Genomic DNA, 12,399 nt, shown 5'->3' with positions numbered 1-12,399 from the left:
TTTATTAACGATTAATGCTAACTTTTTGAGTGAGCCACCTGATTGCATTTGAAAATGGGTGAGAGGTCATATTGCACAGTTTATTTCTTCCTCTGAGTTCCCTCATTAGCATCCTCGTGCAAACAACACAAGCACTGCTGGTTACGCTAATAATGCTAATGTCTTGAAGAGTGTGAAAAAAGTAACGTGGTAGTCACATGGATTTCATTTCCTGCGGGCAGGCGATGCCATGTAATTCCTGTGATATGATTGGCTGGCTCTGGACCCGACTCACATTTCTGCCTCGCGACCTGCCAACAAGTCAACGTGATTGGGTGAGCGTTGGGAGCTGAGAAGCGGCAACTTGATGGAAAAAAGAAAAATTGGAATGTTGGCGGCGACTCAGAGTGAGCTTCATGTATGTCAATGTTACCCCACAACGACAATAGCTGTTCAACGTCGTGACTCCATTTCTTATCATTTCTTTCCTGCCGGATGAAACTATTGCTAGATTGTTGCTTTCTTATCAGCGCTAATAAGAGAGAGCAACACCCTTTGTTGCCTGCTGCGTGCCAAAACAACCCGCCTGTCTGTTTTTCAGTTTATTTTGTAGTTTATTTGGCGCGCTAACAAGCACTTTCCGCATCATCGGCCTCGCTAGGCAAAAAAAATCTTAGCATTGAGAATGCTAACATTGCAAACAAAAGCAATGCGGATTACTGAACCACTTCCACAATCATTGTCAACTGCGCAATGCTAGGGAGAAGTATTAGTTAGCATTTCTGCTAACTTCGCATGTTAACTCATTCACTGCCGTTCCCGAATTTATTTGGGAATTGAAAAGTGTGACGTGGAGCGCCATTCCCGAATTCGTTCGGGTTTTTTGTTTTTCTTGTGTGGGGGGGATAAAGCGCTGGTCAGGCCTCTGTCGATGTTTTCCCTTCCATTTGCCTTTTGTCCATGTTAGCTCTTTGTTTACAGCTTCAGCTGTAGCTCAAGTGCTATCTAAATCAATATGTATGTATTGAATTTTGTACAGCCGCCCCCATTTCAAGCTTAGATAACTCCAGACCCATATAACTTAGGAATTAACTCTAATTTTTTTTTTCAGATGAAAGAAGAGAGTCGAAGATTTCTATCACTATATTGAATGTTTTCAATATTCTGTGGGTACTGCAATTTGAGTGGAAATGACAAAAACCCTGGCACTGGAGTGGACACATTTTTGCACATCGTCTGGCAGTGAATGAGTTAAAAACGCAGTGCTGAACCACCATCATCATTATTAGCTGTGCTATGCTCGATGTTCGCATTTCATGTTTAACCGGCTGCATTTTCATTATCAACAGTGTTATACAACACCGAGTATTAGCGCTGAGTGTGCTAAAACTTCAAACGGACACAACGCGGAACCACTTTTCATCATCAGCCACGCTCGGCTAAAAAAAATTACAATCATGATTAGCATGCTAACCTTGCAAAAAGATCAAAGGCTGAACCACCACCATTAGCCACATTAGGCTATGGAAATGTTAGCATCTACCTATGCTAACTTACAATAGCCTCACGTTATGTGTCAGTGGGTGCCAACGATTACCCCCCCTACGGGTTACATGCACGCTGCCAACTCGGCAACAGGCGAGCGTAAACGGTGCTAGTCGTTCAACGTATGTACCAACCAAGGAGTTGAAGTTTACACGATGATGATGATTACAGTGATTATCACACAAAAAAAAATACATGCGAAAGCACATACACACACAAAAATTTGTGTGCCAGCTCACATCATGTGACCTGCTTGTGCTCTGTGACCAATCACATGCTCTCACTAATTTCTATGTCCAATCATTTCTGTGTATATTAGTGTAAAGTTTATATTTTAGGAGTCCGTAACATAACTTCACAAATATAAAACTCAAAATAGCGCTCCTTGGAATGTTGTGAGGGTGCGGGGGATAAGCCCCCAACATCCGTTTGATCAATATAATGTCCACAAAAAAAATGGATGGACATGTCTAATTTATTTCAAGAACCCATGACAAAAATGAAACAGGAAGTGGGACATTTTAGTTTGAAGCAGCCTTTATAATAATACATTTCATTTATAAGCGCCTTTCAAAACTCTCAAGTCACACGATGTTTTTCTGCGGGTGAGCAGCAGCGGCAGCCACACGCGCCAGCGTTCAGTCAACCCACTCATAGAAAGCTAACTAGCCAGCTAATAGATCGCTAATTGTTAGCCAGCCATATAGCTAATAGGCAGCAAATAGATAGCTAGCTAGGTAGCCAACGAGATAGCCAGCTAGATAGCTCATAGACAGTAAATAGACAGCAAATAGATAGCAAGCTAGGTAGCCAGCTAGATATCCAGCTAGATAGCCAGCCAGCTAGCTAATAGACAGCTAACAGACAGCAAATAGACAGCTAGGTATCCAGCTAGATAACCAGCTAGGTAGCCATCTAGCTAGCCAGATAGCTAGCCAGACATTCAACTAGATAGCTAGCCAGATAGCTAGCTATGTCGGGAGTAGACGGGTTGCGACGCAAAACCGTTTGCCTTGCTTTTATTTTGAAAAGAAAAATCTTTCTCATGTCATTTTAGCCAGTAATCAACTTTTTTTTGAGCCAGCGATTTAGTCTAGTGAAAACATTTGGCGGCAATGTCGATCATAACAGAAGGAATGGGAAAAGTCACAAGCACCCATGCCTGAAATTGAACAGGAAGTTACCCATTTTGGTTTTCGGGCAGACATTTTGAGGCCAATCCCTTCAATCGTGTCAATTGGAAACTTTACTAAATAAATAAATAAGCCGGCCCTCGACACCAATCTCACTGACGGACACAAAAATTGGGTCTGTCAAAACAGAAAAATTGTACCCAGAGTGGAAAATCAACAGCAAGTGAGTCATTTCAATTTGAAGAAGACATTTTCAGAAAATTCACTCAGGAGTGATCCGTGGATGGGCCGTTTTGATTTGAAAGATACACTTTGGGAGCGCACTTTGCCTCAATTTCTATTCGGGGATTCAATCAAATTGATCTTTAATCTAAAGTCGGTACCTCGGTGACACAAAATGGCCACCATTTTTTCCCCCCATCTACCATAGACAGATTTGCTGCGGGGTAAGAAGCAGGTGCGAGGGCCGTTGATGGATGTCTGCATTTTTTTTTGTTTCCTTAGAAGGACATTTGAATGACTTTTTGAATCTGAAAAGAAATGTACTCATTTTCAAATTACATTAGCGCACCTAGCATCTTGTCACTCATTGTAATTACACAAGCTAGCCGTTAGCCACTGCTGTATACAAATCATTTGTATTATTCTATGTTGGTTTTACACATTTTTGAAGGAAAAAAACATGTTTTTATGAGTAATACGAACTTTTATTTATGATGGAATGTTTCAGTGTTTCCAAAGCAGAGGGTGACAAACATTTCTTGCCTAGCTGTTGATAGCAATGCAAACTTCCCAAAGTGACAACAATATATCCGAAGAAAAATAAGATGTATTAAAAACTGTGATCGTATCCTACCATAACAAACGTATTTATATCCTACCATTCAGTTAATATTTGAATCATGCTGCAACCTATTTTATTTTTTTATGCTAACTAATTACAGTAAAGTCTTGTTATATCGATATTCAAGGGAGTCCGAAAAAATATCGATATAACCAGGACTATCGATATATCCGACCCTGTTTGCATGTAATTTTCTCCGTGCGTGCATAGAAATAGCATCGATATAACCGAGACTATCGATGTATCCGATATCGATATAACGAGACTTTACTGTACTATGAATGTTTACTTTTTGTGCACACATCGTCTTAAAAACAGACTAGCTCTTTTTATAGCTTCATCTTTTCCTAAAGTGCCTTAATGTGCTACTCTATGGAGTAGTTGGCTTTGCGGCGAATTGGCCTCATGCTCAGAAAAAAAACCAAGGAGCACAGGATTTATTTACATGTGCTTTCAATTTTTATTTCAAGGTTGACATTGTGATGCGCGTGCATGTTGTCAATTAAACCATTGTTGCACCAATACCTGACTCCTACCTGATTGTGAGCGTGTGAACGGTTTGTCTGTTTGTGCCCTGCGATTGGCTGGCAACCAGTTCAGGGTGTCCTGGGCCCCAAGTCAGCTGGGATATGCTCCCGCACGCCCATGACCCTTATAAGGATATATATTTTTCAGAGATTAATATGATGTCAGAGTTGAGTTTAAACAAGAGGTGATGGATCATCTTGGACTGGTCGCCATTCACTGAACATACAAATATTGGGCCGAATTATTTTATTCTGTTAATTACTCTCTTAAAGGGCAACCGACGTCACTTTTTTGTTTTTTAACTGACATCAGAAAAACGTTTTATAGCATCTAAAATACCCAAAACACGCAGTATAATATTTTTATTCAAATGCAAAACTTAACGTATGGAAAGGCCACTGAATGACTCGTGTACTTTCTCCAAATAACCGCTAGAGGTCACTATTAAACAAGCGTACAACCAGGCAATGCTCATTGTCGGTCGGTTCACTTCCGCTTGCTCAGCTCGTGTCGGACCAAATCGAATCACTTTTTATTAACTCCTCGCTAACCGCAGGTGCCACCTGTCAAGTCACGTCACGTGCCAAAGGCGTACAATGTGTTATAAATGAGGACTCATGGGAATTGTTTTCGATCCTCAGCAGGTAAAAAAACAGACACAGCCAACACACACACACATAGTCGACACAGAAAGAAGTGTACAGACAAAAACGGACACGAACACACATCAAAATACACACGGTGGAACACAGACACACGAACACACACACAAACGTGCGCTTGAAAACAAACCACCCAAATACACACACTCACGCACGCGCACACACACACACACACACACACACACACTTGAAAATACGTACACACAAAAAAAGACAGTGACATATTGTAGGTCCACGAACAATCTATACACAAACAAGCAGACACGTTGAGAGGCTGAAACACACCACAACCACACACATCCATGAGCTCACAGCAAACATGTACACGACCCCCCCCCCCCCCCCACAGACACACACATAGACACAAACACACACTGATACAGATACGTCTGTATAAGCTCTCAGTTGTACAGGAGTGGTCCATCGATGAAAAGGTTTCTTCAGCTGTCATCTGTACTTCCTTGTAGGTGTCCACTCATTTGACGACAATGAGGTTAAAATCTTGTGAAATAAAATAGATGGTTTGAAACGGGAGTAAAAGAAGCTATTTTCATAAAACAGCAAAATCCTTCACTAAAGTGAGGTTAAGTGGTAAGGTAGGTAGGTAAATAGGTAAAGTGAGGTGGATCGTTTCAATTTGGATCGTTTGTATAACAGACTTCTTAGGCAACACAGGCTTAGTTATGCTGATGAGCTGATACCAGAGCAAATGGGGCAATCAGGCCAGTCGTAGACCTCATACTCAGGCAGGACACTAGAAGTAATCAGTCAGGACACGAGAGGTAATCAGTGGGGCCGCAGGGAGTAATCCTCTGCTTCCCCCAACCTGAGAGCAGGGACCAATCATAGCAGAGTCCGGCACCGCCATGTCTGGACAGTAGGGATATATATACTATATAAACCAATATGCATGTATTGCATTGTATTTTGGACAACAGCCCTCATTTCAAACTCATATAACTCCAGACCCAAGATAACTTAGGAATTAACTATTTTTTTCAGAATCAGAATCATCTTTATTGCCAAGTATGTAGGACACACAAGGAATTTGTTTCCGGTAGAACACGCTGCACTAGTATCGTTGTCAAAAAAACTGCTAAGTGGCACTATACAGTTCCATTTTGGCTACTGTTGAAAGAGTTCAAAGAGTTAATGGCTTGGGGGAAGAAGCTTTTTCTGATGAAAGAAAAGAGTGTCAGGTTTCTAACACTGTATTGAATCATTATGTAGTCCTAAAACTCAATATTCTGTGTGTCCTGGAATTCAAGTGACAATGACAAAAACCCTGACATTGGAGTGGACACCTTTTTGCATTGGCAGTGAATGAGTTAACATGATGTATTTTAGCTGTCCAAATTAACTTTTTAACTGTTGCCTTGTTGTCTCGACGCAGTGAAGCAATGGACCGAAGGAGACGCCTTTCACAAAAAAAAAAAAAAAAATCGCTCAGGAATTTCACCATGCTGTTGCCACGACAACAACTTGTGATTGCCTAGCAGGAAGTAGCCGAGCACCCAAAACAGGAACCAGGAACCATCGGATTGATACAACACTGACCCTCATCAAATATTTTGGGGGCGGGGAAATGTTGAGTGACATCTCCTGTCAATCAAGAGATGTATCCACGACAACAAAGTTTAATCCCACCTTTTCACCTGACACGGTGTTGCTCAAAGGCTGCTCTCTGATTGGCTGCTCAGCCTCCGCCGCACAGATGACAGGTGAGGAAATGGTTGCTATGGCAACCTGCACTCCCATCTACGTCTCCTCATCTCGCTTAAGTATAATTATATGTTTCGTCCTGTACTTTTGACATCACAGCGTGAAGGTGCAGCGTTCGCATCATCATCATCATCATCATCATCATCATCATCATCATCGGATGAGATCCACTTGTTCAGTCTTGCCTACAACAAACACCTTGCCAAGAGTTCAAAGGTTAGTTTCACGACGAATGGGTGAAAAAAAAAAACTCACGCACACTTATATATTCACACACAGTCACACACCCCACACAAACACACATGACGACACATGCACGTTTACACACAAAAGGTGAGATGCTGTAATTAGTGAAGGATGAAGAAGAAGAAGACGATGATGATGATGAAGAGATGAACGTTGCCGCTTGTTAGCCCCAGTATGAAAAAAAGTTGTGATGGCTGTTATTGGATCATTATCGCCGGCAACTCGTTAATTAACCCACACAGTTTGACAGCTTATGACCCCCGCTAAGCACAAAGTCACGTCTACGTCTGTTCAACATGCCACATGCGGACATGATGTAAGCATGTGAAACTAACTTCTATGGGCGCGCCATCGGGACCGAAAGAACCAATGGAGGCGTCACAACAATTAGTGCCACCGAAACCGTCAGGCCGATTTGTCTTTTGTCTATGTTGTCTAGCACGCATGAATTGATTTACAGTATTTGCCTCTATTTTTATTTATTTGCGATCTATTTGCTATCTATTTGCTATCTATCAGCTATCAAGCTGGCTAACTAGCTATCTAGCTATCTATCTGTTAGCTAGCCATCTATTAGCTATCTATTAGCTAGCTATCTATTAGCTAGCAAGCTGTTAGCTATCTATTAGCTAGATAGCTTTCTCTCTATTTGAGTTACTTCCGGGTTGAGTGAACGACGGCGGGTGTGGCTGCCGCTGCTCACCCACAGAAAAACTTATCGTGTGAATATAAAGTGACCTTGAGAGTTTTGAATGGTGCTAATAAATGAAATATTATTATTATTATTATTATTCTCGATAGCTAGCTGTTAGCTATCTATTAGCAAGCTAGCTAAAAAAACGTATCCTGTGACTGTAAAGTGACCTTCAGAGGACATTGATTCGCTGTGGCGACCCCTGAAGGGAAAAGCCGAAAGGAAAATTATTATTATTATTATTATTATTATTATTATTATTATTATTATTATTATTATTATTATTATTATTATTATTATTATTATTATTTCTGAAAAGGTTTCTTCATCTGTACTTCTTTTTCAAAGAAGTTTTTCTTTTTCAAAGAAGTACACATGACGGCACTTTTGTTTTTTGTTTTTGTTTCAAGCTCTGTCGTCTCCCTTTCGTGTGTGTGTGTTTTCTCACTGTCTCTCTGTCGTCTGCCTGTCTCTTTAATGTTTAACCCCCTCCTCCCCTCACTGCTGTTTTCTTGACCAATCACGTGACTTTAACCGAAGACTGGAGGCGGGGAATAGAGGACAAAACAGTCGGCCACCATTTTCTTGTAAGGAGAACAGACTCATTCGCGAACGACACATCACTCATTGTGGCAGCTCCGTGTGTATCCTGAAAAATAGTTCGTATGCCAAGGTGACATTTTCATAAATGTAACATTCGTAAACCGAAAAGTTTGTAAGCCAAGGGGTTCGTAAACCGAGGAATCACTGTACTAGACGTCTGAGACACAAAACACATTGACTCTTGTGTTTTGGCCAGGACGTTCATCCCGTCTACTTAAAATAAAATTTAAGTTTTTTTTTTTATCCAGACAGGGCCTGTTCCACATGATGGATATGATATACGTCATAAATGTTGAGTACAAAAGTAATGCACGCTACATCTGCTGCTCATATTAGAAATGTTGTTCTACCGGCCATGCACGTTGTACATGTTAACAGTTTTACGGATGTTCCACAAATTCAATTTTACACAAGCTGATGCACATTTACAAGTCGACTGAACATAAATTGCAATTTGACCCATTTGAAGGCTGGAACATGGAAGCAGCAAATGAAACCCCCTCATGGTCAAGCACACATGTAGGATGTGTGTGTATGTGTGTGTCTGTGCGCGCGCGTGTGTGTGTGTTTGTGTGTGTGTGTGTGACAAGGTGTCATCAATCAGGGTTTAGTGCTGGACCAATATGAGAGATATCACATTCAGGTTTTGGTACTGCCGCGTTGCCATGGTAACCACAGAACTAGCATTATGCTGATGGGATTTCGACGACATCCCAGCGGGCGGAGCTACAGCCAGTTGGAGAAAGGCAGTGGGGGTTGGAGAAAAAAAATGAGTTGAGTCGTATATGTAATTTAAAAAAAAATAGTTAGATCATACATTCATATTCAAAATGATAACCCAGCCATTGTGATGCAAAATAATTCTAATTAGTTGTCTTGGTGTTGACACTGCGATATTGTGATACTAGAGTTACATTAGATGATACCAGAGTGGTATCACTTAATATTATCATGATATTGACATGCAAATATGATATATACTTAATATCATGATGATACCGGAATTATATCACAATGTTGCTAACTTAATAGCAATGATATGATATGTGTGTGGATTGATATGAAGATATTGGGGTGAAATTATAATTTTATCATGATAATACTAATAAGAATGATACTGATAATGATACTGGTAGACTAATAAAGGCTAATCCAATTAAATAATAGCTTGATAACAAGGAAAGTAGGACGTGACAACATGATGACAAATAATCATAATACATTTGATTTTTAAGCGCCTTTCAAAACTCTCAAGGTCACTTTACAGTCACAGGATGTGTTTTTCTGTGGGTGAGTAGCGGCAGCCTCACGCGCCAGCGTTCACTCAACCCTAAATAACTCAAAAAGACAGAAAGCAAGCTAGCTAATAGATAGCTGCATGGATATGCAAATGTGTATAATGAGGATACAGTACCGGGATAGTATGCCAATATAGAAGTGATATCATTTTGATATCATTTCCCAAGCAGTTATCATTTTATATGTTCACTATGACAAAGAAAAATAAAACTAGGATGGTGGAGGCAGAGCTTCAATAAGTGATGCTGTCAATCCAGCAGATTGTTTCTGATCTTTCTGTTTTGTTCAGCGATTATGATCAGTGCAAAACTGATTATTAATTTCACGTTTTAATCAACATCTTTATTTGCATGTACAGTACAATATTACATTTCTATCCGTGTGTAAATAGACCAATATTTATATGACCTTGAGAGTTTTGCAAGGCGCTTTTAAATGAAATGTATTATTACTATTATTATTATTATGATGATGATGATGATTATTATTATTATTATTATTATTATTATTATTATTATTATTATTATTATTATTATTATTATGTGTGTGGAGGAGGGTGGAATGGGGGGTTGTCTCCTTCGGAAACAGCAGTGGACAGCAACAAGCTCATTACATTAAAACAAACAGACTCCAGAGACTCAAAGAAGGTTTTCTTAATGCTAACAAACACGCACACACACACACACACACACACACACACACACACACACACACACACACACACACACACACACACACACACACACACACACACACACACACACACACACACACAAATCACACATGCATGCTAATTATAAGCAATAGAATTCTACTGGAGGATTTTTATTTATTTTTTCGGGACTCCGCGCATCATAAACAAGCGATATTCATAATTATCACTGTACAACTACTACCACTAAGTACTACAACTAATAATGATGATTCTTGACTCTGTACTTTGTTCTCTAATAGTCTTTCTGGCTTGTTTCCCCTCTTATTTTTTTGAGATGATGAATAATTAGTTTGTTATGGAGAGTTAGAGAAGTGATGATGATGATTGGGGTGCTGATGATGAAGAGGATTCCGTCACGTTCTGCGATATCTCCAAAATGAATTTTAGCAGATGCATATCCATGCAAATACATGCAAATGAATCCACGCATGAAGAGAATAAACAAACATCAAAGCAAATGGCTAAAAAAAACACCATTATATTATCGCTAATTTATTTCCTTCACTTTGATGAGGAGCCAAACACAAGTTGGCATATTTTCACTGTCCTTTACCCATATTTTATTCATTTCTTTCATTCATTGATAATGTCACCATCTGTTTGTTTTTGTTTGTTGCCAAGTTCATCATTTCGGACGTTGTTGCAGTCCATTTGCATTTTGAAGAAGTGGACTTGGTATACTTTCTCAAAAGCTTACTGACATGGACAATCAGTCAATCAGAGGTCTGTCTGTCTGTCTATCTATCTATCTATCTATCTATCTATCTATCTATCTATCTATCTATCTATCTATCTATCTATCTATCTATCTATCTATCTATCTATCTATCTATCTATCTATCTATCTATCTATCTATCTATCTATCTATCGTATCTACCTGTAGTATCTACTGTACCTCTGGTATCTACCTATAGTATCTACCTATAGTATCTGCCTAAAGTAACCTAGTCTATGCCTATAGTGTCTACCTAGTCCTAGAGTATCTATCTATATACCTATAGTATCTACCTATATAATAATAATAATAATAATAATAATAATAATAATAATAATAATAATAAATTTAATTTATAAGCCACATGACACTGACTGACAAGTTAACACACACACAAACTCACACATCTATCTATCTATCTATCTATCTATCTATCTATCTATCTATCTATCTATCTATCTATCTATCTATCTATCTATCTATCTATCTATCTATCTATCTATCTATCTATCTATCTATCTATCTATCTATCTATCTATCTATCTATCTATCCATCCATCTATAGCTAGTTTAAAAAAAATAGCTAGCTAGCTATCCAGCTAGCTAGCTAGTTTTCTCTCTCTCGATAAATACTATAAATATTGATTTATGTTGCACTTTAACAACAGCTGACGCGCTTAACATCCATCTATACATTTGTACATCTATTCATCTATCATCCATCCACCCATCGATCCATCCACCCACCCATGTCTGTCTTACCTGTGATGATAAATAATGATAATGTAATATTTGCTGTGAGTAGTTTCCAATGTAAAGATAAGAAAGGAAGGGATACATTAATCATTTCGTAATGTTTTTGAGGCCGGTCACACAGCAAACACAGTGGAGAAGAAGAGTCTCCGCGCATGGCTCATGTTGTCATGGCAACAGCATCAGCCCCTCACACACGTGCATACACACCTAGTTATAGAGTGAGAGCGCTGGTGTGTAGAGTAATTAAAGTGTGTGAGGCAATATTAAGGAGGAGGCGTTTAGTTTTGTGTTCCAGCTCCAGACTTTTTGCTTGCTATTTTGTTTGAGGACATCACATGGTCTCGCTTCGTTCATCACAACTAGGGACCAAAAAGAAGGTCCAGCATTTCCCAATAATCCAGATGACTCGCTCCGATGCTTTTCGATGTGGTCCAAGTTAGCCTGGCGTTTTTGGGAATCAATAGATCTTTCCTTAATTATGCCTTGGTGCTGCATTTACTACTAACTTTTTTTTTTGCATGTTGAAAAAAAAGACGGAAATAAACAAAAACAGTCCAAATGTTTAATAAAGTGAAACACGAATGGACCTCAGTCATTTAGTTCCCGAGTTGGCCGCTTGCCTCGACTTGCATCACCGCCAACGACAATCCAGACAGAAGCAATTTGCCCCAGAGAGAGACAGAGATTGGCTTGAGAAAATGAGGAGAAACAGAATATTCTTCAAATATATTTTGTCCCTCAACCGTGACGGAAAAAGTTCCACTAAGCCCCACCGGGCCGCCGTGACCTCGATTGGAAGATGCTTCTCTGCCGCTAGGTGGCGCTACCATAAAAGTTCCCTTGGATTGGATCGGATTTACCTTTATTAGTCTCACAGTGGAGAAATTTACATTTCACAGCAGCAAAGTTATGAAAGGAATATTTCCCTTGATCCCTGCTGGACATTTCCCGAGTAAT

The 12,399-nt window shown here is 39.5% G+C and overlaps 1 protein-coding gene and 1 long non-coding RNA gene across 2 annotated transcripts in view; both read left to right on the top strand.

The window, feature by feature from the left end:
- The window catches only part of cmtm7 (CKLF like MARVEL transmembrane domain containing 7), a 7,872-nt gene extending 3,854 nt beyond the window's left edge, over positions 1-4,018 (top strand). Inside the window, exon 5 of the mRNA XM_088999271.1 lies at positions 222-4,018. Coding sequence (XP_088855397.1) covers positions 222-235 — 14 coding nt within the window. The 3' untranslated portion in view covers positions 236-4,018. The remainder of the gene's footprint in view (positions 1-221) is intronic.
- Positions 4,019-4,538: 520 nt separating this feature from the next.
- On the top strand, positions 4,539-6,649 carry LOC148896914 (uncharacterized). The gene is made up of 3 exons (XR_016115175.1): positions 4,539-4,673; positions 6,085-6,412; positions 6,513-6,649. It is a non-coding gene; the product is annotated as an uncharacterized LOC148896914 (long non-coding RNA).
- The last annotated feature ends 5,750 nt before the right edge of the window (positions 6,650-12,399 follow it).

This window comes from Hippocampus bargibanti, linkage group LG06 (assembly GCF_051943395.1).
Source record: "Hippocampus bargibanti isolate YZ-2025 linkage group LG06, ASM5194339v1, whole genome shotgun sequence".
NCBI lineage: Eukaryota > Metazoa > Chordata > Actinopteri > Syngnathiformes > Syngnathidae > Hippocampus > Hippocampus bargibanti.
The sequence above is the reverse complement of the archived record's forward strand: the minus strand, read 5'-3'. Positions and strand labels throughout refer to the sequence as shown.